The 27,086-nt window shown below is 40.5% G+C and overlaps 3 protein-coding genes across 6 annotated transcripts in view; all 3 read right to left on the reverse strand.

Annotated features, from left to right (window-relative positions):
* Nucleotides 1-27,086, reverse strand: part of dbnlb (drebrin-like b) — a 199,397-nt gene that overhangs the window by 153,024 nt on the left and 19,287 nt on the right. For 2 of the 4 annotated variants that reach the window (XR_013962616.1, XR_013962617.1), the window contains exon 15: nt 25,083-26,666. Coding sequence is in view for 2 of the 4 variants with exons in the window: in XM_080739684.1 (XP_080595810.1) it covers nt 26,530-26,666 (137 nt within the window). In the remaining 2 variants the exon portion in view is untranslated. Of the gene's footprint in view, nt 1-24,150; nt 26,667-27,086 lie in introns of those variants that run through there. The other 2 variants (XM_080739684.1, XM_080739683.1) reach the window with 1 other exon arrangement.
* On the reverse strand, nt 22-7,563 carry gins4 (GINS complex subunit 4 (Sld5 homolog); the record flags this gene model as incomplete). The annotated part of the gene is made up of 7 exons (XM_080738807.1): nt 22-128; nt 1,205-1,295; nt 1,414-1,502; nt 2,226-2,323; nt 2,713-2,826; nt 4,309-4,395; nt 7,462-7,563. 7 exons carry the CDS (start codon nt 7,561-7,563, stop codon nt 32-34), a joined length of 678 nt encoding a protein of 225 aa, XP_080594933.1. The 3' UTR covers nt 22-31.
* On the reverse strand, nt 10,959-13,904 carry arid5a (AT-rich interactive domain 5A; the record flags this gene model as incomplete). The annotated part of the gene is made up of 5 exons (XM_080738808.1): nt 10,959-12,233; nt 12,370-12,529; nt 12,629-12,726; nt 13,411-13,463; nt 13,811-13,904. 5 exons carry the CDS (start codon nt 13,902-13,904, stop codon nt 10,959-10,961), a joined length of 1,680 nt encoding a protein of 559 aa, XP_080594934.1.

The following is a 27,086-nucleotide window of genomic DNA, read 5'->3' on the forward strand; positions in this document are numbered from 1 at the left end:
ATATCGCCCATCCCTATACCTACCTCCACTGTTAAATCAACTGCACGGCTCCACTTGACACTAGCGGAGCTATGGTTCTGTACCGCATCAGATGCTGGGAGCCCTCCTCCAGATCTACCACATACTCTCTGTGGAGACACAAACCGTTTGGAAAGTGGACATGTTAAGAAAGTCAATTCATTGTTATTCAGTGCCCATGGTGAAATCTGCATATACTGAATGCATGAAGGTTAACACTGCCACCTGCTGTATCTTAACTGGTTGTGGGGGAAGCAATTGCATGCCATGGAGTGTATTCATTTCTCTCTTTTCTTTTTTTCCCTCTATTTTTTCCCCATTTTAAGAACAAATGATTTCATTACTTTGTTCCACACTCTCTGCTTTAACGCTTCCAGTGCCAGCCCCTAGAGGGCACCAAAGAATGCCAGACTTTCTCCCATAGGGGACTGCATTAGCATCCGGGGGCTCACGTTGCAGTGACGCGCGTGCTCACATTCGTGCACGTCATGGAAAGGTCCCGGATGATAATGCTAACAGAATAGCTATTCCCATTTTGTCATTTTAAAGATCATTTTTCGGCGATTTCACCGTAAACAAACCACGCGCCACATCCCTAAAAACACAATCCAGAGATATGGGCCTCCAAAGATGTGGTTTTTCATTGGATTCGGCGGCGATTCGCGGCGCCGTTCACGGCTAACGGCCGGCATGGCGGCCCCCGGATTTGGAACACTGGATTTTAAATTTAGGCTCAGGCTTCAGAAGGCCTCGGATCATTTTATTCATTTCATTAAAAAAGCCGAACATGTTCGGGATAGGCACACTGGACGTCGTTCCGGAAGCGGCGCTGAACATTTGGTGAACATTGGGGGGCTCAAAAATGTATTTTAAACCATTTGTAATGGAATATATCGTCGGACCATGTAAAATGGCTAGCTGGCTAGCGTAGGACGAGCCAGGACCACCCACGACTCTACAAGCAGCTCAGGGTAAGTCAATTAATAAAAAGAAAATTGTATTGGATTGAAATAAAGCCGAACATGTTCGGGATAGGCACAGAATGAGTTAAAAGCAGCCTAGTCACAAAGTGAAAGTGTAGTGTCAGGGCTGTGATGAAAATGCTATGTAACTGAATACCACTGACCTAGATAAGAGTGGGAAATATGATCAACTTGTAACGATGACGAACAAAATGACCTCTGACCTCTGCTCGTCTGTTTCAGGCTCCACCATGATGTTGTCCTGTCTCTCCTTGACTCGTAGAAACACAAAGGAGTCCAAGCAGGGCTCAGGAACTGGGGGGGGGGGGAATATGGAATAGCTGAATTGGTGTTCAGCTTGCCAAAACACAATTTAAAAACAAAACTATATGCAACAGTGTAATGTGATATTCCTCCATGCCCTGGTCTTTACCTGCTTTCTGCATGTCCACTGACTGTAGGTTGGGTGGCATGTGTTTCAGAGCCACGGCCTTCAGGTAGGTCTCCGTGTTAGCAAAGTATCTGCACAGAAACCAACACTTTTATGCTTTATGTGTGTAGAGCATACATGGGCAACTGGCAGCCTGGGGGCCACATGCGGCCCCCACCTACACTTAATACGGCCCTGAGATTAATACCGGAATACTGATATATCATTGATTTCAGCTGTTACTATTCCAAACATGACCTGCTTTAGTTCCTTCAGTCTATATTAGTAGCTTAATGACTAGTATAGTAGTACTAAAATGTTTTTTTTTTATGTCCAATGTATTTGTATTCAAGTTCATAACGTTAACATGAGTATATAATTAAACGTGTTTGAAATTAAATCAAAATGTTACATTTCAGGATTCCAATTCAAAAATAACAAAAAAATATTCAGGATTCCAATTAAAAAAAAGCAAAAAATAGCCGATCTACAAGCTCAAAAGGCATCGCAGCGCGATGCGTTTTGAGCTTGTAGATCTGCTATTTTTTGCTTCTTTTGTATGAGATACTAGAATGACAAAGTAGGACGTAGCAATATGCAATGTGGCCCTCTGGAGTGAAGGTGGAAATATAGTGGCGCTCGCCATCATCAAAGTTGCCCACCCCTGGTGTAGAGCATCAGGAAAACAATGGAACAACAACATGAAATAAGTCAAACAAAAAGATAGAATAGGTAAATATCCCCTAGCAAACACCCACAGCTATCCCTTCTCACTCATGTTCCCATCATAATATGAAAAATGATATTATACTCACTCTTTGGCAAAGGCAAACTCTTGGGGTGAAAGGAATGATGGATCTCCCTGAGCTCGAGACTTCTCTTTCTCAAGGACATGAGGGAAGAACTTCTCGATCTAAATAAATACAGGAACAGAAGGTTGCCATGTCACATATGGCATTAATAATAATAATAAAATTAACCGTATATAGCACCTTTCTTTGTGCTTTTCATTATTTGTCTCTCTCAGTTATGTAGCCAGGGTACGATATGTTTCTTGCGACAGTAAGAGGTAATTGCAATGATGTGCGAACAACATTAACGATGGTGCATGTTAGTGCCAGTTAAAATTCGGTCTGCAGCTTTTCGGATCATCTGAATTGGCAGTTTGGAATACATTTAGCTAATGACAAAAAGAGTAAAGGAAACAGATGCAACAATCTAGACAGGAGCTTGTGCAAGTATTATTTGTCCTCTGCACCCTCAAGGCCTCCCGACATGTTTTGAGTCACTGGCGGGGCTGACCTTTTGCAGGCGAGAGCGCAAATAGCTGCTGAGGACAAAGCGTATCCTGTCTATCTCCATGCGATGCACACTGGCCTTCATGTCCCCTTTCCTCACACGTTGCAGGTTGGCCTCCTGTGGAAGGGAAAGGTTGTGAGAGGTGGGAGACTCGTGAAGCTCTCATAAATCAGACGCACTAGGTGTTTGTGTGTTCACAACATAGCCAGTAAAAATAGACTGCCTGCAGGACTACAGCAGGACAGACCTCTACATTGTAGTAGGGCTGTCACAATTATTACATAATAGTCTAATCGCAATTATTTGACATAATCGCAATTATTTTTCATAATCGTTTCCATGTTGAAAAATGTTCATATACATTTTTTGAAGTAAAAAATAGTGGAAATAGCAGATCTACAAGCTCACAACGCGTCGCATCTCGTAGATCGGCTATTTCCACTCTCCATGTTCTTTCTTAAGTATAACGTTGTCAAATATGTCAGTAATTTCTTTGTATATTTAGGTTATGTGTCATATCTGCCATGTGCAACTTCAAAGCCTAAAAGCCAAACAGAAATGTAATTGTCAACGACAAAAACACAATTAAATCGTTAATCGCAATTGTTTGAGTGACAATTAATCGGCATGTAAAATGTCATAATCGTGAAAGCCCTACATTGTAGACTTCGCGTTGCAGTGATGCACGTATCATTGTTAAACCCAGCTGTCCCTTTGGCAGCATAAACATAATCTATCTATAACTGATGCTTTTTTGTTCTACCATATCTGATGTTACAACAGCAAATAAATACAGTACATTGTGCATAGCAAATGTGCTGTGATTGCTGTACTAATAAAGACATTTACTTTAACAAAAAGATGTGTTAGAGATTTAAGAAAATAAATATATACCATAAGTTTTTGGAGCTGTGTGGAACACAAGCTCCCTATACGTGGCCGTGTGTGTGGGTATGTCTGCGTGTCTGTCTGTCTGTCTGTCTGTCTGTCTGTCTGTAGCCTACAGTACCTTTTGTGACCACACGAGGGCGCTGTTGTTCAGGCCAGGCCAGACACCCACCCACCCACCCACCCACCCACACCCACACCCACACACACACACACACACACACACACACACACACACACACAGCTCCACTTCGAACAGAGGTTCGATTTTTCTATATGGTTGAATGTCAACCAAAATATAGTACTTATGTGGCTTTCTTCCATCTTTCCGGATAAACTTTATTTTGCTGCACTACTCCTCCCAGTTTTGGTGGCACGCATTTGGGCCATATGTCAAATTGACAGGTTTCAACGGAACTAGTTTGCATTTTGCTCAGATATGTTTTTTTATTTTTTATTTAGTTAATTTTTTTTATTAATGGAATTTCCTAGATTTGATTGTTTTTGGTTTTTAAAATGTATAAAAAAAAAGTATATCATTTAAAAATATATCTTTTGAAATATATAGATTTTTTTTAAAGGAAAAGAAAATGCGATGGGAGTCGCGACCCATAAAAATTGGTCCGGGACACACAAATGGGTCCCAAACCCACTGTTTGGGTAACAGTGTGCTATACTGTAACTCATAGACGAGTACATTACTAGATTTACCATATGTGTTAGTTGTTCCATCACACACTCCACCAGCTCCGATTTGTTCTCCAGCAACTCAGGAGAGAACTTCTCATTCAGCCAAGCCTGTGCAGGGAAATGGACATTAAGTGAGTTTAAACAAACCTCAAACCTATACTTGCAGGACGGTATCTAGCCTTACACCGGTTCTCTGTACACTTCCATCAAAAGCTAATACAAGATGCATGACCTTCCGGTCCAACATGGCTTTTCTCCCTGCTGGCGCTCAAGTTGACTTCTGGAATGACCTCTCCCCAGTCAAGACTCACACTCCTTAACTTCCTCCAGTCTGATAACTTCCTCCAGTCTGATAACTCACCTCTTCAAATCCCACTTCACCTCCTAGCACTCAGTCCTCATTCCTTATTACTTTTTATCGCCTATTTGTTGATAGATGCCAGTTATTTTGCTGTTTTTTTTTTTGCTTGATCACAGATGCTAAGCAGTGGTGTGATATGGATTTTAGAAGTGTGGGTCCTCTAAATTCATGACGTCATGCGCGCACGCTGTTTTTATTGTTAATTAGTGTTTTTATTGTTAATTAGTGTGTGCATATGAGGCGCGCGTGCGTGCAGCAAAATAAGTGTGGGCTCGCCGAGCCCACGCGAGCCCATGGCATCTCACCCCTGATGCTAAGTACAGTGTGTTATTTATATACGTAATAATTAACTTCTTTGCATTCAATTGACACAATCATTTACCCCGCCATGTACCGAGTTTGTGCTTTTTTAGGAGGGAAGACCACGACAGCCTTCCCTGCAAGTAGCAAAAGTTGGTGCAAGGCCATCTTGCGAAATCAGTGTAGCCACATAATCCAAGAGCTGGCAGGCCATGAAGACCCCGGCCGGTACAGGGCGTCCTGACCTGTGTACGGGCACCGGGCCCGGGCGGCATCTCAACTGTTGAGGAACAGGGCCTGGCAGTGCTCCACTCCAGAGATGCCATAGTGATTAGGGATCCGTCCGTTTTACAATCTCAGTGTGAAAAGCGTACATGTGACGGTGTGCACTGTCTGTCGATAATCAAACCAGTTTTTTGTCACTTATTCAGTGTGGGTGTGTGTGTGACAGTTTGATGTCCAGGCTGTTTGCGACGTTTAAACAAGTGGTTCATAATTACGCTTTTTGTAGTTTTATGTAGTCAGATAGAGATAGTCCAGAGGTTTGCTCTCTCTGTGTATAAAATAATTAAAGAATAATTATATTGTATTAGCATTGCAGAGTACAGGCTGCGTCACAACAGTGGAAGGTGCAAACAAATGAGTGCATTTCGTGCATGTATTGGTATTGGTTTCGAACTCTGCCTGGGGTTGACGTCAGTGAGGGCACAATGTGTTCCTATTAACGGCAAATCAAATGGGTTGAGGAGGAGAGATCTGAGCCTCCTGCAGGAGGCACGTCTGAAGCCTGTCCTGGACAGGAGTCTCCAGACGTAGAAACGGATGATTGATAGTGTATTTATTTAAGGCTCCTCGCTGCAGTCTTCACTCAGTAAGGGCCTTGCATCATCGTCTCCCAGACAGCTCTGTCTGGCCAGAAGAACCACAGAGAAACCTAAGCTCAGGCTTATTGGACACCGAGAGCGCCATTTGCTCACCTCAGATTGGAGGTTTGTTTTACCACTGTCTTTTATTCCATCAGAGATAGAATTTTTTTTGTTTTGTTTTTCAAACAAAATGGGACTGTGAGCACCTGTAGATGTGATTTGAACATGCAAGATACATCGTTATCAGACCTGAAATGTACTTTTCCAACTTCTTATACCCAAAATGACTCGATGATGATCCGCAGGTCTCCACTTTTTATCAAACAAAATGGACATATAATATAAATAAATGTTTTTTGTACTCCGGTTACCCTGTAAAGGAGTGGTTCTCAACCTTTTCAGGCCACCACGAGTCCACGACCACACAAAAGAATCCTATTTGAAGTGGAGACCCCTCACCCTGACAAGCACTTATAGAATTGAGGCATTACATTTAGTTTGACTCGGTTCCACAGATAAATATAATAAAAATAGCTGATCTACACAGTACACACTCACAACGCCTCACTCTTTGTGAGGCACTGTGAGCTGGTAGATCAGATATTTTTACAATATTTGCCTCTTCCTTGTATCATTTGACAAGATATGATTATGGACCCGTTTTTATAGTGGTTTGTTGATTACTTCTGATGCAGTATTAAAAGGGTCTTTTCTTACAGACCATGTGACCCCCCTGGGGGTCCCCATCCACAGGTTGAGAACCACTGGTCCAGCAGCACATACACTCACGACTCACTCACTCACTCTTTGCAGCTTTCTGAATGGCTCAACAGTCACCTACCACTGAGGATAGATAGGTGCAGTATGTCAGTGGTTCTCAACCTTTTCAGGCCTCGACCCCCAAATCAATCATATTTTAAATGGGGACCCCCCAACCTGACGAGCACTAAGAGTTGAGGCATTACATTTTGGTTCTATTGTGAAAATAGCAGTTGCGAGGCGTTGTGAGCATGTAGTAGATCTGCTATTTTCACAATTTCTGCCTCAAAGACAATTTGGTCTACGTTTACTTTGTAATTTTAGATTAAAAAGTATTTAAATTGTCACGTTAGAAATGTACATACAGTATACCCTCTATACACTTAAACCTCATGTTGGTTTGTTTAATGTTGAGTATTATGAGTAAGAAAACAATGTTGCACATTAAGTTAATCATCTGGGGACCCCACAAAATAATTTGGGGACCCCCCCTGGGGATCCCGACCCACAGGTTGAGAACCACTGCTGTATGTAACTAACAAAAGCGTCACTTGAATGACTGGATGAATAAATAAAGGGTCGTTTTAGTGACAGGTTATAATATTATATAAAATTATAATATTCTAAAACAAACCACTTTAGCCCCCCCTTGGCTACCAAACATTTTTGTACTTTTGGTACTTCAAGTACATTTTGATGCTAGCCATAAATTATCCAGGAGAGGGCGCTAATATTCGGACGTTATGTCTCATAAATAGCCATAATTTATGGCTATTTTGATGCCAATATTTTTATACTTTTAGTTTTACTCAAGTACATTTGAATTTTGCATAGTTCTACTTGTAACAGAGTACTTCTACAGTGCATTATTGATACTTAATCATTTACCTCTTCTAGTTTATCGATCAGCTCAGCAGGAGTCATCACGTCCTCCTGGCTGTCATCCTGACGGCCGCTGGAGTCGCTGCCAGCATCAGACAAAGCGTCCATAGCAGCCTGGTCAATTACACTGGGGAAGCGACGCGTGTAGACTAAAACATTAAATATACCAGACGTGGTTTAAAGACTGATTTACTTTAGTTTACAGCCTTGAACGCGTTATAAATTAGAATACTATATCGCCACTAACAGCAGCTGTAAACAAAACACATTCGCAGCTGCAGAAGCTTCCTGGTTCCGGTTGATACTCGCGCCACAGAAAAAGTAGCTTCGTGGGAATCAAAAATGCGCAGAGTTGCGCATGTAGCAAAGTTAAAACGCCCCTTTCCCCTCTCGTAAAGATTACATTTACCAAATAATTAATCAGCTAATGTTCATGTCATGACACTACTTGGTTAGGCTACTGTATAATTGTTCTTCATTTAAAAAAAAAAAAGAAAGAAAGAAAGAAAAGAAAAAAGTCCTGAAAAAGTGCACTAAACTTCTTTTGAACACATAAGGTTTATAATTAGAGTTTTTTTTATATTTCATAATTTAAAATAAATTAGAGGGGCCAAATATTGTACTTACGGTACTTTGTAGAAACCACATGTTATAGCAAAACATAGATAGAGAGCTTGACTGGACAGAATAAAATAACCATGCAGTTGCAAATCAGTCATAGCCTATTTTAAATTCATATTCATATTATTCATAGTGTTGCTGTCACATAATAGTGACACAACAGTAACTTGTATGCTGAAAACCTACCAACATGATTCAAGTTCATATGGGTTCAAATCTGACAGTTCATGTTCAAAAGGGACTCATCCCCCAACACATGCATGTGCATACACACACACATCGACACATGCACGCACGCATGCACCCATGCACGCACTCACTCACTCACTCACTCCATACTGCATGACAACCTGCAGGGAAAGTGTGAGACTGCCTACCAGTTCCATTTACAGCCTGCAGGACTAGGCAATGTATTTAAATTTTCAAATGAGCAACTGAATTAATTGTCCAAAACTAAAAACCCATTCTTAGGAATGAGCCCCTGGTAATACTAGAATATAGAAGAGCTTGATTTATAGCCTGGAGTCTGAACTATTTGACATCCATACTGTACAGCAGTAGCTGAACATGTTACATAAGTGTCCCATATGCACTTAATGTACAGCTTACACAAATAGATGCATGCGTGCAGCTGATGCAGGCCTATCACGCAATAGCTTGTCTAACAATGCTTTACAGTACTCTATGTGCTATCCTGAAATGCTGATAACTTGGTAAAAACCCTGATAGATGCCATGATGTGGTGCTTTGGCTGGTATGACATGAATCTTATAGGCTTGTCCCTGTCTTTTCCTGTGTCTACACATAAAACAGCAGTCTATGTAGGCAAAATATCATGCCTCTACTTTAGGTTTATATTTAGGTCTTAGTCGTTGTGATTCTGCAGACATGTCGCCTTCATGTGGCCTACAGTATAATAGTAAGGTTATCTTCCCTTTATTATGTTGACAGCCCTGCTAGAAAAACCAGCACAAGACCAGCAGTAAGACCAGCACCAGCACCAGCACAAACCAGCACATGTTGTGTTTTACTGCTGGTCTGTGCTGGTGCTGGTCTGTGCTGGTGCTGGTCTGTGCTGGTGCTGACCAGCAATAAGACCAGCACCAGCACAAACCAGCACATGTTGTGTTTTACTGCTGGTCTGTGCTGGTCTAGGTTTAGCTGGTCTAGGTTTAGCTGGTCTAAATTGCTCTTTGCTCTGGTGCTTGAGTCCTGTTCTGATGCTCTGCTCCATGGGTATTTGACCATAGTAGATTGTGACATTATTTTTGACATTGTGAGTGGGATTCGAACTCACTACCTCTGGCGCTTCAGTCCTACACTCATCCTCGGCGCCATTGGAAACTGTTAGTTAAAATGGGTGTTTGTCCCTATTTGTATATGACCAGCTTAGACCAGCACCAGCACAGACCAGCACCAGCACAGACCAGCAGTAAAACACAACATGTGCTGGTTTGTGCTGGTGCTGGTCTGTGCTGGTGCTGGTCTGTGCTGGTCTATGCTGGTTTATGCTGGTTCATGCTGGTCTGTGCTGGTGCTGGTCTATGCTGGACCAGCACCAGCACCAGCACAGACCAGCAGTAAAACACAACATGTGCTGGTTTGTGCTGGTGCTGGTCTGTACTGGTCTATGCTGGTTTATGCTGGTCTGTGCTGGTGCTGGTCTATGCTGGTTCATGCTGGTCTGTGCTGGTGGACCAGCATGGGACCAGCACAGACCAGCATAGACCAGCACCAGCACAGACCAGCATGAACCAGCATAAACCAGCATAGACCAGCACAGACCAGCATGAAAATTGTGCTGGTCTGTGCTGGTTTTTCTAGCAGGGTCTAGGCCCATAGTAAAATATAAAATCAGCAAAAAAGGCTTGCACACTGACCAGAACGACATGGAGGCTGTAAAAATATGAATGATTTGAGGACTCAAATGTAAACAAGCCAGCTTTCTTGGATTTAAATCCTATATAGGCATATTAGTTGACCTTGTATCTGAACTGTACTGACCTGTGCTTTTCCTATTTGAACTGCTAATAAAGTATTCAATCAATCAATCAATCAAACCATGAGTCCTGATGTCTGTCATTTTGGTCAGTGAGGGAGCCTTTTTTCTTTTGTTGATTTGGGATTCTGCACTGTAATGCTGGCCCTTGAACCTTATCTGTGTTAAGCCTTGAGTTTAGAGCGCAAACGTTTCTGTTTTATTGCCAATAAAAATATGGTAATGAAGGTTTTACCCCCAAAAAAGGATTATTGACTGACATCAGCAGCACCTGCTGGGTCCACTCAATTCACCAGTAGGAGACAGTGACCCCCCCCCCCCCCCCCCCCCAGCAGACATTGGACATTATAGCCCCTGTACCTTTTGATTACAGATGAAATTCGATCAACAACATGCAATTTGGGGACTTGTTTCGTTTGACACACTTCTGCACAAAGTATATGGGGGAAAAAAGAAAAAACGTAAAGTTTATTAAATACATTAATTCCAAGACATAACACCCAAAACTTGGTAATACAGTAAATAAAGATAACACAGATGGCTGTACATAAATTATGCAATGGCTCAATAGGTTTTTGTCTGGTCTTCTCAAAGTGCATAATGTTTTTTTTAAGTGTTCCTTAGACCATCATTATAAAACAAAATGCAATGAAAAGGATTTAAATCAATGGTATCAAATACTGATTCAACATTGTCCTGGATCTCCCTCTACCATAGACATGCTGGAAATGTCAGGTTAAGTCACTCAACATTGGTAGTTCATTTCCAGGCCACAGGGTGGAGCTTCTCACACACAACAATCACAGCATTACTTCTTCAACACAGAAATGAGTCTAAAAGCTGAATCTTCATTGATTTATTGCTTTGTGCATTCACCAACATGTCAGAGCTTGTGAGGATACATGGAGTCAGGTAGACTGTATGCTGTTTGGGGACTCCACACGGGAATGTGGTAAGGATATGAATAGATAGCAGACCCAATGAGGGCCGAGTGATGGGCTGGACCCACTGGCACCTGTCGGTATACTGGATGGGAGAGTGGCAGTCTCATTCTGCTGTGTATAAACGCTGGTGGTATGGGGCTTTGGTGCCGAGAGTCTCTCCCTGACCTGTCATAACCCGTCAGGTAGTAAGACACCGGCGGCAGGGCGGTGTGGGAATAGGACAGAGGGTGCTGGTGGCCACCTGTCAGTGGTTTTGCATGTGTTGTCCTTGCCTTCTCCCTTTTCTCTGTGTGATGAAACCAGGGAGCCACATTATGCAGTTTCTTTGCACAGGCCAGTGAGTCGTCATGCTGCGCCGACCTACTCTGGTGGAGCTTGTAACTTGGGGGAAAGGGAATGGGTCGTAGAGGTTGTGCTTTAGGCATCACTTTGGTGAAACTGGAGGTCGATGCCGGAATCCAGTCAGACCTAATGGGGAAAGAGGTGGATGTCGACGACGGCCACAGATGAGTGGGATATTTGCTGCTCCTTTTGGAGGAAGGCTTCCATCCTGGGTCTTTGCTCTGGCCTTTGAAGGAGCCTTTGTTTTGTGATCCGGAGCAGACATAGGGAACATCCTTTGATTCTCTCGTAAGATCTTTGGACTTTGGAGTGCAGCTCAAACGCTTGTTCTCTTCACTGCAGCCAGATACATCATTGACGATGCTGGAAGCGTTTGCAGGTAATACCGCGTTTGATCCAGGCTTATCTTCAGTAAGTACCAGAGAGTCCTCTGATGAAACCGAATAGGGGGACGGACTGCGGGAAGAAGGCGGGGAAGAAAGAGGCAGCGGGGAACCTTCCGAAGAGTTACAGTTACGACTGGAACAAGCAAGGCCCGGAGACTGGGAAGAGTGAATGACAGAGGGCCTATCCTTCTCATCACAATGCGGGCTTGGTGGCAGGCCGAGGCTGGCCTGGGCCACACGCTTCTTCTTCTCAAGAGGAGAGATGACCTCGCCGGCGACAGCAGAAGAGCTATAACCACTCCAGGGGCATTGCGTAGAGACCTGGACCAGGTGGGCGTAGGCATGGGCTGGAGCAGAGAGATTGTCAGCACCTCTGTTTGGCTGCGAGACATCTGGATGGGGTCTGTCACAGGCGATAGTCCATGCAGAGGGAAGAGCACGTGTTTCTGTCTCACACTGGCTTGCAGCCTCAGTTAGCTCCAGAGTCTGTAACCAATATGCAGTACATACACAGAATAACACAGGGGTCACTTTCAGAATATGAATGAATAGTATATGAGCAATAACCCGAGATGCGACATGCAAATGTGGCACTTATGGCTTTATGAGAGTGGTGCGCTACCTCAGAATCCGTGTCCCTATCTGACTGAGTCCTCTTTCTCTTCCCCTCAGCCTTGCTGATCTTGCCGTCCAAGTTCCTCTTATACTGTTTTTGTGGTTTGCTCGCAGGCAAGGGCTTGTCCTCTTCTCCCCTCAGGTGTCTCTCAAACGGCAGCACCAGCCTACCATGCAACAAATACAATAAAAGCCATTATCTTTTATGATCAGGAATAACTGCCTGAGGATGTGGAAATGATTCAGTACAGGGGCAATATCTTCACCTCTCATAGTGTCTGCGCGTGCACGTGGCAGCGCTGGTGCTCCCAGGGCTTCCTCCTAGCTCGTCGTACACGTTTTTCCAAAGACGACGAGATGTTACCTGTAATGCAGGGAACGTCATGGTTAGCAGGTGCATTCAATACACTGCTACAAACCTAATTAATTTCCATTCAAGGAAAGCTGACAGTTGTTCAATAGCTCATCACTCGAGACATGGTCTTCTTGCATAACACAAAAAACGCTTTTGGCCTTTTACTCGTGGCATTTCAATTAAAAAAAGCATTGGTTCTCTGAGCATGTCATGCATGCATGGAGAGTGGAAACATCAACCAGTCATTGAAGATCAAACACCACTGACTACACAATGAGAACTCAATTGGCAATAGCTTATCTAATGTAGCCTAGTGGAAACTGGTGGTTTGCTGTGTCTGGCCCATAGCTTATTTTCCACTGACAACCCGCTATGACACCGAAATGACCTTTTGCAGCATATGGTTAGAGTAGAATGCATTTATTGACATTGCACAATGCACAATGAAATTTAGTGGGACCCCCGCAGTGGTACCTACAATATAAATAGATAACAATTGTGAATATAAAAATTATGATTGATAAAATCTGTATCTTCCTCTATCATACATCAGGTTAGTGTAGTATTTCACCTTGACTGATTAACTCAATGCATGATAGTGCAAGATACAGATTTGATTAGTCATATTATTATATTCATACTTGTATAACGAATCGCTTTGTTTACTACAAACAAGCCAACTATAATACTCACTGATTCGTAACCTCCAAGCTTCTCCACTGCTTTGTAGATTCTCCATAGATTAACTACAAGAACAAAAACAAACACAAATACATCAGAATTACTTTAATCATTCACAATGAAATACATTGTTTATTAGCTTTTATTAGCCTGCTTCCGTGATTCGGAAATAGTCAATCTACAAGCTCACAACGTATCATTATATGATGCGTTCATTGCGTTGTGAGCTTGTAGATCTGCTATTTCCGAAATGTAAGTATTTTCTTTAAAAAAAGAAGGAAAGAAATGTTTTATGTTGAAAACTGTCAAAATCTTTGCCTATAAAGATATGCCCAAAATAGGAACACCAGCGTTAAAGTGGTTAATGGTTTCAATGCAACAGCAAAGCAAGTGCCTACGAATGCGGACTCACTCTGTTTGAAGCCCAGGTGTGGAATCCTTTCTATGGGTGTGCCTCTGTCCTTCATTAGACTGTACAGGCTTGATACAAAGGCCTTCTCCTCCATCTCCATTTCCATTGGGCTGGGCCTCGCTTTCGCCTCACATTCACCAGGCGTGTCATCGTGAAGTTCAATCATGGAAGAAGCCTATAGGTCAGAGACAATACACATATGTTCATGAAGACTGCAAAGAAAAAAATATGAAAGACTCACAGAGCAAAGAGACTGAAGATACTGTGTAGGCACAATGTGAAATCAAGATGTCTAACTACACTTCAGTGGAACAGTCAGTGGTTTTTACTTAAGTAAAAGCATCAATACTGCAATGTAGATACTCTGTTACAAGTAAAAGTCCGGAACTCATAATTTACTAAAAGTAAAAGTACAAAGGGCTTTTTTACCACGACTTTCAATAGATAACCACTATGCATCCTGTCTGTCGCTAGAGCACAGGAGGGTTTTCAGTCTAGATGTACAGCAACAGTCCCTGATACAAAAGATGTCACATTGAAAAACAATAGGTTAGAGGCGGCATAGCTCAGGGGTAGAGAAACCGTTATTAGAGCACGAAGGGTTCCCGAAGGGTTCCCAGTTTGAATCCGGGCTCCCCCTGAGCTAATGTCGAAGGGTCCTTGGGCAAGACTCTGAACCCCACATTGCTCCCGGTGAGCAGGTTGGTGCCTTGCATGGTTTCCTCCGCCACCGGTGTATGAATGTGTGCGTGAATGGGTGAATGTAATGCACAATCTATGTAAAGCGCTTTGGATAAAGGCGCTATATAAATGCACCATTTACCATTTATATTATTGGGGGAATATATATATATATATATATATATATATATATATATATATATATATATATATATTCAGTGGATCCCTGCACTGCAATGTCAAACCTTCAAAGGATATCAGATTCATTAACCATATTTGGAAAACAAAATATTTGCTTTCGTTTTATAAAATCAATTGGTCAGCAAATGCATTCCTCTGAAGTGCATAATAGTTTCTCTGTAGATGTCCTATTTGGAATTTCAAGTACGACAAAAGACACCCTTTGTGGTTTGCAAGAAATGAGAAATGAAACCGTGTAGGTAAGCAGAAATCAGTTTCAAAGTGATTAAGAGGAGAAGTGCCCTGCATGAAGCTACTGGTGCAATAATATAATATCACACATTTCCTTTTGTATTTCCAACCAGGCAGAGGTGTCAATTGGGTATGGCAAGGTATGGCAGCTGCCATACCTTGGCAACAGGGGGAAAAAATGTAATGTACTTCTTAAAATAATGTCATCATGCCTGTTGCTAAGGTATGGCAACATGACTGGTGTCTTGTACCATACCTTAGCTTTTGCTGAACTGGCGCCACTGCAACGAGGCCTATACTACTGTATAAGTCAAAGGAAAATATCACTCCATTGTAAATGACATATTGCATCAACTCATTATATAGGCCCACATAGAAATATCAGGGAAATGAAAGCGATAACTTGGCATTTCTAACATGTTTGTTCGGTATGAATATGGACATAATCCAGAATCTGGACATCCAGAATAGTAGATTTGCTTATTACAGACATGCCTGTGTAAGTGATTTGTTGTTCATTTTGTACATTATTGACGCCGGGGGGGGGGGGGGGGTATTCATTTTGAAAGATGCAGGATATCAAACAACACCCGAATGTCAATATCTGTTTGAACTGACACATTTAGAGAACTCACTGCTGTGTGTTTCTTGTCACGCCGAATTTGTATGACATGTCTCCTAAACATAGTTTCATATTGAATCAAGTTCCTCTCTGTGGTTGCTTGGTTCCGAGAAGTGGGCCTCTCGAGTCTGGGGTGAGTAATAGTGAAGGTGTTGGCCTCTAACCGAGCTGGTCCTGGCTGACTCACAGCACTATACAGCTGCTCCGTGTTCCCAGACATCACACACACCGTCTAGTCTCCTTCTTTGCACTGTTACCTTATAATGCTGCTGTCATCAGGCCCAGATTCTTTACCTTTTCTCACCTTCTTAAAATCCATTTTGTATAATGTAGACTCCCAGAGGTATATGTACACTACACTACGTGTATACATTACTACACAGTTTTACAATATTAGAGTGTGTCTCTAATAGTACAGTACAGCATCATTATGACAAAGGTGCTATATAATGTGGGTGTTATGTCAAAAGAGGTTCCCCAATGATTACGAGCCAAATAACAACCTTTTGTGCTATTATTTAGCACCAATTTTGTAAACGTTTGGTTTGTTCAATATCTGGGCAACACAACACAACAGCTTGGTGTGACAGTGGTTTCCCACAGGAAGTATCTGCAGTCTGTTAGCCCCAACTCTTTATCACACTCTTGATGGAAGAATGAATATCACTGTGAGAAATTCAGTTAATTTCCACCACAAATGATCTTTTTTTTTCTTTTTTCTTTGCGTGGGTCGTGTTGATGACAGCATGTTCATAATATACAACTCTCACAATGACTGTTGGTGGCATGTTGGGTCGATGCAATCAGCAGGTCACCACAGAAAGTGTGGTTTTGATTTTCCATCTCACTGCTCTGGAAATTCGATGAGCTTACTTTGTAATTTCTCATATTCTGATTACCAGAACTGCGCCTGTGAGAAGATCCTGCAGTTTCTATATGTGTGATCCAGGCAATGAGAAATAGCGTTATGTGCTAGACAGAGCAGTGGTTCCCAAACTCTTTTGGCTCGGGTCACCCCTGTAAGTACGGTAACTTGTTTTCATCCACAGCACCCCTGAATTTCATTTATGTCAGATTACGGTACGAAAAATACATACGGTACGAGATACGGTATGTCATGAGGAAAACTATATATATATACTTGACGTTTAACCTCTTGAACTCCAGCATTCCTATTCTGGGGGGGGACATAAGCCAGATATAGCAGATCTACAAGCTTACAGTACACTTTCACAACGTGATGCGTTGTAAGATCGGCTTGTAGATCGGCTTGTAGATTGGCTATTTTTGGCTAAGAGATTTAGTGTAGCAAGGACAGTGCAACTTAGGTCCTTTATCAGTATAGAGGGTATAAAGGGGTGTTTGTGTGTGTGTGTGTGTGTGTGTGTGTGTGTGCGCGTGTGTGTGCGTGTGTGTGTGTGTGTGTGTGTGTGTGTGTGTGTGTGTGTGTGTGCGTGTGTGCGCGTGTGCGTGCAGCCGTGCATGCGCGTGCACACTCGTGTACTGTACAGTATGTGATTCATGTCTTTTGCAGTTCACAGAGATCACTAATTCTTTATTCCTCATTTTAAAAGTAGCCACCATTGTGCCAGCGCTCCGAATTCACCACAATCTGACATTCAGTGAAAAGGGGAAACACATGTGCAATTTAAGTTCAACACACCCAAGATATTAAGTTGGTAGTAACTGTAACTTGCTGTTATGGCTATGTGGCCTGTTAAATTCCTGTCAGAAGACTGAATGACATTATATTAGTAAAAGGTCTTACTATATACCTGGCTTATATTCATTCTCTCATCATCACTGGTAGCTCCTTGCTGTGACCTCTCACTCTGGTCCTCTTCTCGTTCAAACATGTGACCCAAAACACAAGACAAGACAGGAATAACATGACACATTTATCATGAGTCTCAAAATAGGCAGGTTCATAATTATGGGTTCAAACAATGTTTTGTTGTTGAACCATTTCTGTTCTGAATAACCTCTATGTTGACTTCACTGCTTTCTTTGTAAAGCTCAAACATTAATGAACAGAAGTGAGTATCAAACTCATTTTTCTGATAATTCATACATTTTGCCGAACATTCCTGTCACCTCTACACTCAGTGAAATTCGACAGAAAACCACAGTTTACCTAACCACTTCCTGCTTGTGAGCCAAAACCACTCTTGTGTGGTAACCTGTATAATAATATGAATATGATAAACTCTACAATACAATTTTAATCTACTATCTATTTATTTTTTCTACAATCAGTAGCAGCATTACACCATAACGCTCAAATGAAACAATAAACTAGTGGTCGCCGGCCACAGCTGTGATATAATTGTCTGCAAAACAAATATTCTTCTCTTTTGATATCACTTATTTCCTGTGCTGTGGCTTGCACCTTCATTTCTGCTCTCAATATCTGTTAACTTCTCCATTTCACAGGTTCCAACTTCTGTTACGCTAATATCAGATTGAAACGAATATTGACTATTATTTTTGTTGTATTTTAGAAGATTATTCAATTATTTATTCTTATTTACATTGGTTTGGCTCTCATATTATTATTTACTCTCACCTCCATTCTCACTGATGTTACTGTTATGATACCTCAATCAATTGCCCTCCCAGGATCAATACAAGTTATTAATCTTATAAACTTCTAATTCTTAATAGATTGTGTTAGTGTTAGTGAATGAATTTCTGAAAATGCCTTGAAAAGATAAAAAAAAAAAGATTAGTTGTAGCTAATATTTGCACTTCATGATTAAATGTTTATGATGATGATGATTATTACTAAATGAATAGCAATTATGCTGGCTATATGACAATCAGCAGAGTGTTTGCTATTATTGAAAAAAAAAAAGAAATCTATGCAAAATATTAACATTTACAACTAAATCAATAAAGATTCTCACCCATTTCAAGAGGATGTGTTGCTTACAAGTGCTGAGTCGACAGTGTGTTCTTCGAGTAGCTCATGCGCCACCCTTTTCAACTTTTAACCACAGAATAGGAAGGTGTCTCCACAGGACACTTTCATTGGTTGACAAATAGCAGAGGGTGGGTCTGGGAGATTGAGTTTTCTTTGTCCTCATGCACTGAAGTCTCACATTTTTCATTTGGTCCTGTGGAGGATCTCTTCTTACAAACAAACATATAAAAAGGTATGATTTTCTTTAAGCCTGTGAGTAGTCAAACAAGCATAATAATACTATTGTGCTCTGATTATATATATATTTTTTATTCAGTATTATATACCAGTAAGACGCCTACCAAGCGATCTCGCACTAAAGGGCGAGGTCACGCCATGTCTTGGCCATCTGGCCAGTGATGTACTGTATATCGGAACAGTTACCCATATATGGAGACCCCTGGTACCCATAAATGGAGATCCATGTACTGTATATGGAGATATGCTGTGAGACCCCAAACATGCTTAATCAGTTATTCGTTATGTGAAAGTCCTATGACGTCTATGACATCTGACATCATACATACAATCCCTTTTATGCCCATACATGGAGATTCCTGTCTGCCACACAGATATGTCTTCCTCCATATATGGGCATTCCCAAATGAAGTCCTGTTAGATATGGGCTTAATATTGACGACATCAGGGATCTCCATATATAGGGCATAAAAGGGATTCCGTTAGTGTGGTTCCCCTGACATCACAGTGATGTATATTCATAGTCATAGCTATTCCTAGTCATACAGTACAAACTTTGTACTGTTTGTATTACAAAGTGACAGTGATGAGAGTACAAAAGAGTGTATGATACACAGTCATAAAGCGACGGTGCTAATGTGATGGCCTATATGTCGTCAAGACTGACATGGTAACATGGTAACATGGTAACATGGTAACATGGTAACATGGTACATCACCTGTTCAGGCCTGTTTGTTCAGCAGCCTGACGGCCTGGTTGTGAAAGCTGTCACTGTTCCTAAAACCTTTCCTTTCCTTACATAATAGAATAGTAATTACGACCCTGCAAACGCTGATCAACAAATCACTTTCTACATTTCTTGAATGTATGCTATTTTGTTGATCAGTAAGCCATATTTTAGAAGAGGGGTCAGCAACCTTTTTGAAATGAAGTGCAATTATTTTTATTTTCTATTATGGTCAGTGTGCCATGTCATTGTCAACATAAATTTTAAGGATGTGCCATAAAAAATTCAGACATATTTTGATTGTCAGGATATTGTTAAAAGGATCATTAGACTCACACATATCTCCCCAGAATTTTAATGAATGAAGAATTATATGCAGGATGTAATTTGCAGCAAATTAGGTGACTTAATTTAAAATCACATTTAAAACAATATTTGATTTTAAAATAATAATCCTCTCTCTTACACTTCTGCCAGTGTGCCAGTGCACACCCTCCCCAGTGCATAAGGTTGCCTACCCCTGTTTTAGAATATAGGAACTAGTACAGGGTAAACTGTTAAACTGCGTCCTTCTTTGTCCTTTGTTCAGGGTTGACTGCAGTGGTCTCAAAGAGGGTCAGAAAAAGACTTGCACTCCACAAAAACTTTAAGGATGATCCTTATCATGCTCTTTTATATCGTCGGTCCTACTATAGTATAGAGAAGATGCAATTCTTAATTAGGACTACACACTAGTCTGTGGACACTCAATCATATTTATTTGTTTTTTAAAACATTATTACTTACTATAATGTCTAACTAATTTAATTTAATTTAATTTCTAGTAGTAGTGCCAAAGATCTGTACTTTGAACATTTAGTACTATCTTTATGCAGTACAGCAGGGGTCTTCAACGTTTTCAGGCCAAGGACCCCTTAGCTGAGAGAGAGATGAAGCAGGGACCCCCACAACCTTTTCGTAGATTCATAGTTTCATCATATAGTTCCATCGTTTGACAGCAAAATCATCAGTGTATGTTGGATTCATGGCAATTTGTGTTTTCATATATTTAACCACTTGAACCGTCAACACTTAATAAAGTTGACCTTTCACTCTGTACTTTGTCTGCTCTTTTTCCCCTCTGCACCTACCTCTTTGGCTAAAGTTCTCAGAATATGGATGTTAGGGTTCATGTGGTTAATATAACAAAGGAGAAAAAAAGGTTTCTATCACACAAAGATTTGGAGGACCCCCTGTAGTAACTCTGAAGACCCGTGCAGTACAGTATGTTGGTGCAGATAGAGTCTGCCACAATAACGTTTCACTGCTCATACAAGTATGAGTGCGTGACAAATAAAGTCGTTCAGTCTTTGAATCTTAGCAATGTGGGTTAGAATTTGCCTCTGTATCAGTATTGTGCCATCCCTCTTCTAATCTCACTTTCACATCTCTCTTGCAGATTCTTACTGGACGTCTAAAAAAAAAACATTTTAGCTACAGTATGGCCCTACTTTAACATAAGATCCTGCACTAAAATGGTAAAAAACTGTAATCTAATGCAACACTGTTGAACTTTGTTGTTTACAATGTTAAGTCTAATTCGTGCAGCGCTCAACACTTGATCCAAGTTAGCTTGACTTGTTGTTCTTGATCTCACTGAAATGGGGATGCCCTATTTTTCCACCTGTTGCGGATAGAGTGTGACATTTCAATTTGATCAACATTTAAATGTCAAATATTATTCATATTCATTAGTCCTGGTGTCAGAGGGATTTTTTTTTTTCTGCTTGAGAAACCCAGAACAAGCTTTATTGTGTGAGTGATTCAGTGTGACTTACTTAATACTTATACTTTGTTTATATTGAGAAAGGGCGAGATCCCACAGCAACGGATCTCGCCCTCACTGTTTATATTCAACCCTACAGATCCTATATTATTGAATTGAAACAATTTATACTGTTTCAATCAGGGCAGGAATTTCATGGAGGCCATGGCCGCCGTTGCCCCTCAGTTTTGGACTTGTGTCCCTCAAACCAATGTCCTGAGGCCACAGTGGCCTTAATGCCCCCAGCTGACTGTGCCACTATCTCTTCTGTCTCTTTCTTGTCAATATGTAGACCGTAGACACCAGTGTCTCTTTCTTGTCATGTAGATACCAGTGTTTTTTTGTTGAGATTCTGAAGTCTTAACTCCCCAGAGTCCCCATCTTTAAACCAATCCAGTGACTGGTGAGCATGGATCAGATTGTAAATACAATCTATTTCACTGCAGATTAGGTTATCATCCCCTAACCCTTATATTCAACAAATTCTTTCAATGGACTAAAATCGTGTTTTATTTGATGGCCTTCCTGCCCTGGCATTTGGCCTTTGTGCCCCAAAAATTGGACAACACCAAAGGCCAAGTGGCCTTGCCCCTAAAATGATGAAATTCCAGGCCTGCTTGCAATAAAATGTCCTGATAGGCTGCCTATACTGCAAGTATTCAATGAAAAGTAGCCAAGTTTACAAACAATAAAAAAATAAATAAAAGACAGCTCAACATTGAAATCACAGCTTCCCTCAGATGAATACAAAATGAGATTTCCATTGAATTGCATGTACCTTTAATGACATTTTTATGTCACATCAAATTACAAAGCTATTGGAAATTTCACTTGCACTACTTTCATTTCACAATACGATCACTCTAAGAAGTGCTTCCTACACTGTGGGTAAGAGTTCTTATGAGATGTCTCTCACATACTGTAACCAGTGCAGGTAAACGTACTTGCATGTTTTACTAAGTAAAAGTATCAATATACTGCAATAATACTCTGTTACAAGTAAAAGTCTGTAATTCAAAATTGACTTGAGTAAGAGTGCATCATAATGTAGGCAACAGAAAGTACCAAAAGTAAAAGTACTCATTACACAGAATGTTCCATTTCACAAGCAGATCTACAAGCTCAAAATGCTTCGCATCACGGTGCACTGTGAGCTTGTAGATCAGCTATTTTCAAATGGCCAAAAATGTATATAGGGCTGAAGTGGCTGGTGTATGTTTTGTAATAATAATCATTATTCCATCTACAAAGTAACTATAACTAAAGTGTTAACAGAGTACGATATTTGCCTCTGAGATGTAGTGGTGTAGGAGTAAAAATAATGGAAATACTCCAGTAAAGTAAAGAAAATACCTCAAAACTGTAAGTATAAGGTCTACTAGTAAATGAACATAGTTACTTTCCACTACTGCGTCTCTCACATTCTGTAACAGCAGCATGAGGTCAGAACGGTGTGCTCCAGTGGCTGTGAAAAAAAAGAAGAAAAAAGAAAAACGTCTGAGAAAATCCCCTGCATATTCATTTGAACCTTTCACTGATACAGACATAGAGCATATGGGTTATGAGATCAGGACAGCACAAGTTTTACAACGGCTGTGATTCCAATCAGCATGTCTTCAGGTTTGAGTCAGTGTCCTAGGAAAATATCTGTTCCTTTCATATAGCCTATACAGATTCAGATTCACTTTATTTGTCACTTAGATGCACTGGGTACATACATGTGAAAATCTTACGCTCGGAAGCTCCAATACAATAAAAACATGATAATGAAGGCATATGAAATAAGACCTACAGTAAAAGTACTTAATAAACAAACACATGGCAATAATAATCAGTCCAATAAAGTGCAAAGAGTTATTGCACATTTCTCACTTTGCATTTAAAAGTCTGATGGCAGTAACATTAAAGAGAAATGCAGAATTGTGAAACCTAAGCAGTCAAACTAATTCAACATCTATTGTACTTACAAGTACAGTTTTAGTTATGCAGCTTTAATAACAGAGTTTGTTCTACAGTCAGAACAATGGGGAAACCTGAAAGCTGAGTGGTACCAATGCCTGACAGTTACAACCTGGTTGGTTTGATTACTTGCCAGCCGGATCATTTGCTGCATGTCACTCCCCTACTATTTCTCTGTTTCCTCTCTCCCCACTTCACTGTGACTAAAAAAAAGCCCTCCAAAATATCAAAATAACACTAAAATAAGTCAGAAGAACCCAATGGAACACAGTTTTTTTCAAGGTCAAATTCCAAGGTCTCCCCGTAACTCTGACAGTGTACAAATTAAACCAAATGGACCCCAACGGGTTCCACTTGTACACTGTCAGAATTAGACTTGTATGAGTCAATTTCGACTCCCCTAAAGGAACCCACAGTCCCTGGAATTCACTTTGAGAATTACTGAGCTAAACTACAATGAAGTGAACTTCTAATAAGTTCCTTGATCACTGTAATCAAAGTTTCAGATTCAGCTGGCTTTTCCCTACCAAAATGTTAGTTTATACTCTTACCTTAATCATTTATTGCTTTTTATGTTCTAAAGTACAAAAGTAGTATAAAAAGTACAAGTATAATTGGAACAATACTCTTTGGGCACTCAGTCAGCACTTTATTTGAAATACTGTAGTTTGTCTCGACTCTTGATGGATGTGGGAAAAGTAAAAACGTCTGTGTGAAAGTGAAACCTGTGAAAAGGAGGTGAAATCCCCTGTCGTGTGCCTTCATGGTCCAATTCCAGTAAACGAATCTTGAGAGCAAATATTTATCAAGTTATTGTACAATCTAAGTTACAGTTGATTCTTTGAAAGTCCCTCAAATCGCCTGGTTTCGTACAAGAATTGTGCAAATTCACATACTTCTCTTAACATGCAACAAATGCTATGCATAAAGCCCTGAGAAAGACGTCACAAAACAAACTTTTTATTATTTTTATAATGAAGAATGTCTCTGCATTACAATATACTCTGGAAAAACAAAAAACGGAATAATATAAGTACATGCCCTTTTTTATTCACAATTCATTTCCATTCATCACAGGAGCACAATGCTTCAGATGACAATGATTTAGATATAGGTTTGGATTAAAACACTGAATTTGCATGATTGTTTCCAAATTATTTATCGAATATTATAGACAGATTAACGGTTAGATGAGTCTCTCAGAGGATATTGCCCCCATTCAATTAGACCCACCCTGCCTGTTTGCAACGTTCCCATATTGGATTAGTGCTCTTTGTAACCTCTTCATTCATGGCCAATGGCAAACATGGCCTGTCAAGAACAAGGAAACAGGTTAAGAGCAGAATTATGCTTTAAGTATTACGCTTTTCCAACCAGTCCCTGAAAAGTTGAAATATTTTCACACGGAGGGCACAGTGGATTCTGCCAACGCCTTTCAATGGGAACAGAGCGTCTTTTTTTTGCAGAAATCCGCATATAAATGGCAACAAAGTGCTCCTTTCCCATTGAAAATCATTGGAGGAATCCGCCCTCAATAGGTAGAATGAACCCATTTAGGCCTAGAATTAGTGAATGCTTTAACCAGTGAAAAATAGCAGATATACAAGCTCACAGCGCGGCACCGAGTGCCGTGCTGCGAGCTTGTAGATCTGCTATTTTTGAAAAAGTCATGAAAATGTGGGCAAATCTTTGAATATATGTATTTTCAAAGCAAACGTTTGTAACTCAAATTTTGCTTCTGGGTGGTCCCTGGAACTAAATATTTTGAGATGGGGGTCCGTGGTCAAATAAATATCAGTTTGGGGGTCCTTCACATGAAAAGGTTTGAGAACCACTGACATAGTAGTCTCTCAAGAACAGACTAACTGAGCTCCTGACTAACTGACCTTTTCTTTGACGATGGCTGGCCAGATTGCTGACATAGAAACATAGGGTTTTTCAAAAAACCTTAGAAGGATTCAAAAGACACTTATAGAATGGGGTCAAAATTCAAATTTTCACAATTTTTCAAAAATAGCAGATCTTGCATATCTGCCATTTTTCAATAGTTAAAGCAGTCAATAATTCTAGGCCTAAATGGGTTTTAAACTTTGGTGCAACCGTGAGAAAGGAGGTGATATGGGTGTTTATGGAAACAACGGCTGTACAACGAAAAGCTCATTTCACCCATGAAGCACTGAAGTCTGCCACCCACAGCACGGCAAATGCAACTGCTTTTTAAATATTCGATTCCAATACTAAACTATTTGTTTGAAAAATTCACACAGGATTTTAGTTCAAACAAAAATAAATCTCACAAAATTATTTTCACAAAAATAGTACAAAAACAAAAAAAGGGGAAAAGAATCAGTCTTCTTGGAAATAAAAGGCAAAACAAGGCAAAGATCAAACAGTAGCCGGTACCATTGTGTGTTGATTTTTTTTCTTTTCCTGAAATGTACAGGAGCAACAACTACAAATAAGAATAACGATATACCTGAAATCAAACGGAATTCACTCATTTAAGGAATGTGAAGTGCCATCAATGCTCACAATGGAATCTATGATCATACCATTAATAACAAAAAGGCTGACATTTTACTGCATCACATTTATAGATAAAGGTATTCTTTAGGGATAGGTGTGTGTGAGAGGGGTGGGTGTAGGCCAGCCTATTTGGTCTTTCACAAATCCCTAAACTATCCAATCAAAAGGTTTACAACATCATCAACAACAATGCTAATAGCTTTCTTGTTTTGTTTTTCTTATAATCTATCTGGCCCATGATTACCAATCATTCACTCATTGGTCCATGATATGGAGGCTTCGACCGGGCTCACGACGGTTAGGGCTGTCACGATTATGACGTTTTACATGACGATTAATTGTCACTCAAATAATTGCGATTAACGATTTAATTGTGTTTTTGTCGTTGACAAATTACATTCCTGTTTGGCTTGTAGGCTTTGAAGTTGCACATGGCAAATATGACACATAACCTAAATATACAAAGACATATTTGACAACTTTATACTTAAAAAAAAGAACATTGATAGTGGAAATAGCCGATCTACAAGCTCACAACGCGTCGCATTGTGACGCGTCGTTGTGAGCTCGTAGATCTGCTATTTTCACTATTTTTGAAAATGTTTGAAAATATGAAAGTTTTTCAACATGTAAACGATTATGACAAAATAATTGTGAATGTGTCAAATAATTGCGATTAGACGATTATGTAATAATTGTGACAGCCCTAACGAGGGTGGCAAGGTCTGGTTTGGCTGTGTGTTGTACGGTCCTCTCTAGGCCTGGGCTGCCAGTGCGCTGGTATAGTGAGTGCACTGAACTGAGCTTTCAGACAAGCTCTACATAGTTGGCTGGGAACATTCCAAAATGGCCGCCTGGGCCATAGCCTCGCCACCAACCCTCGTCGATCATTTCGATGCCAGTTATGATGTCGTCGGGATCGAATGAGATCTCGGTGTCGTCAGCTGAAAAGACACAAAATGAGAAAGGAATGAATTTCTCCGCAATATCACTCTGCCCCCTCTTTCATATTTGATAAGCGCTATAGTCGTCATCATCAGTAAACTATTTTAAGTTTATTACATGAATATACATTTTTGAAATCATGTAAAAAATAAATCACAAGTATTTTTTTTAAACCGTGAAAATGTAATTTTCATTGTGATACCGCTTAATAGAAGCTTCAAGTTTATTGTGTTCATTTCACTGATCCATGCTGTAACACAATCGATTAATTGATCATAACATGCTCTGAAATTGTACGCAGCGCAGCCCACAAGTGTACCCATCGAAACGTTAGTAAATGGGATTCCACAATCACTGAGCTCAGCTTGTAGGTTGGCTATATTCATTGTCACCACTAAGTATATAGGGCTGAAGTGGTT

Source organism: Nannobrachium achirus, assembly GCF_963921795.1.
Source record: "Nannobrachium achirus genome assembly, chromosome: 12".
Taxonomy (NCBI): Eukaryota; Metazoa; Chordata; class Actinopteri; order Myctophiformes; family Myctophidae; genus Nannobrachium; species Nannobrachium achirus.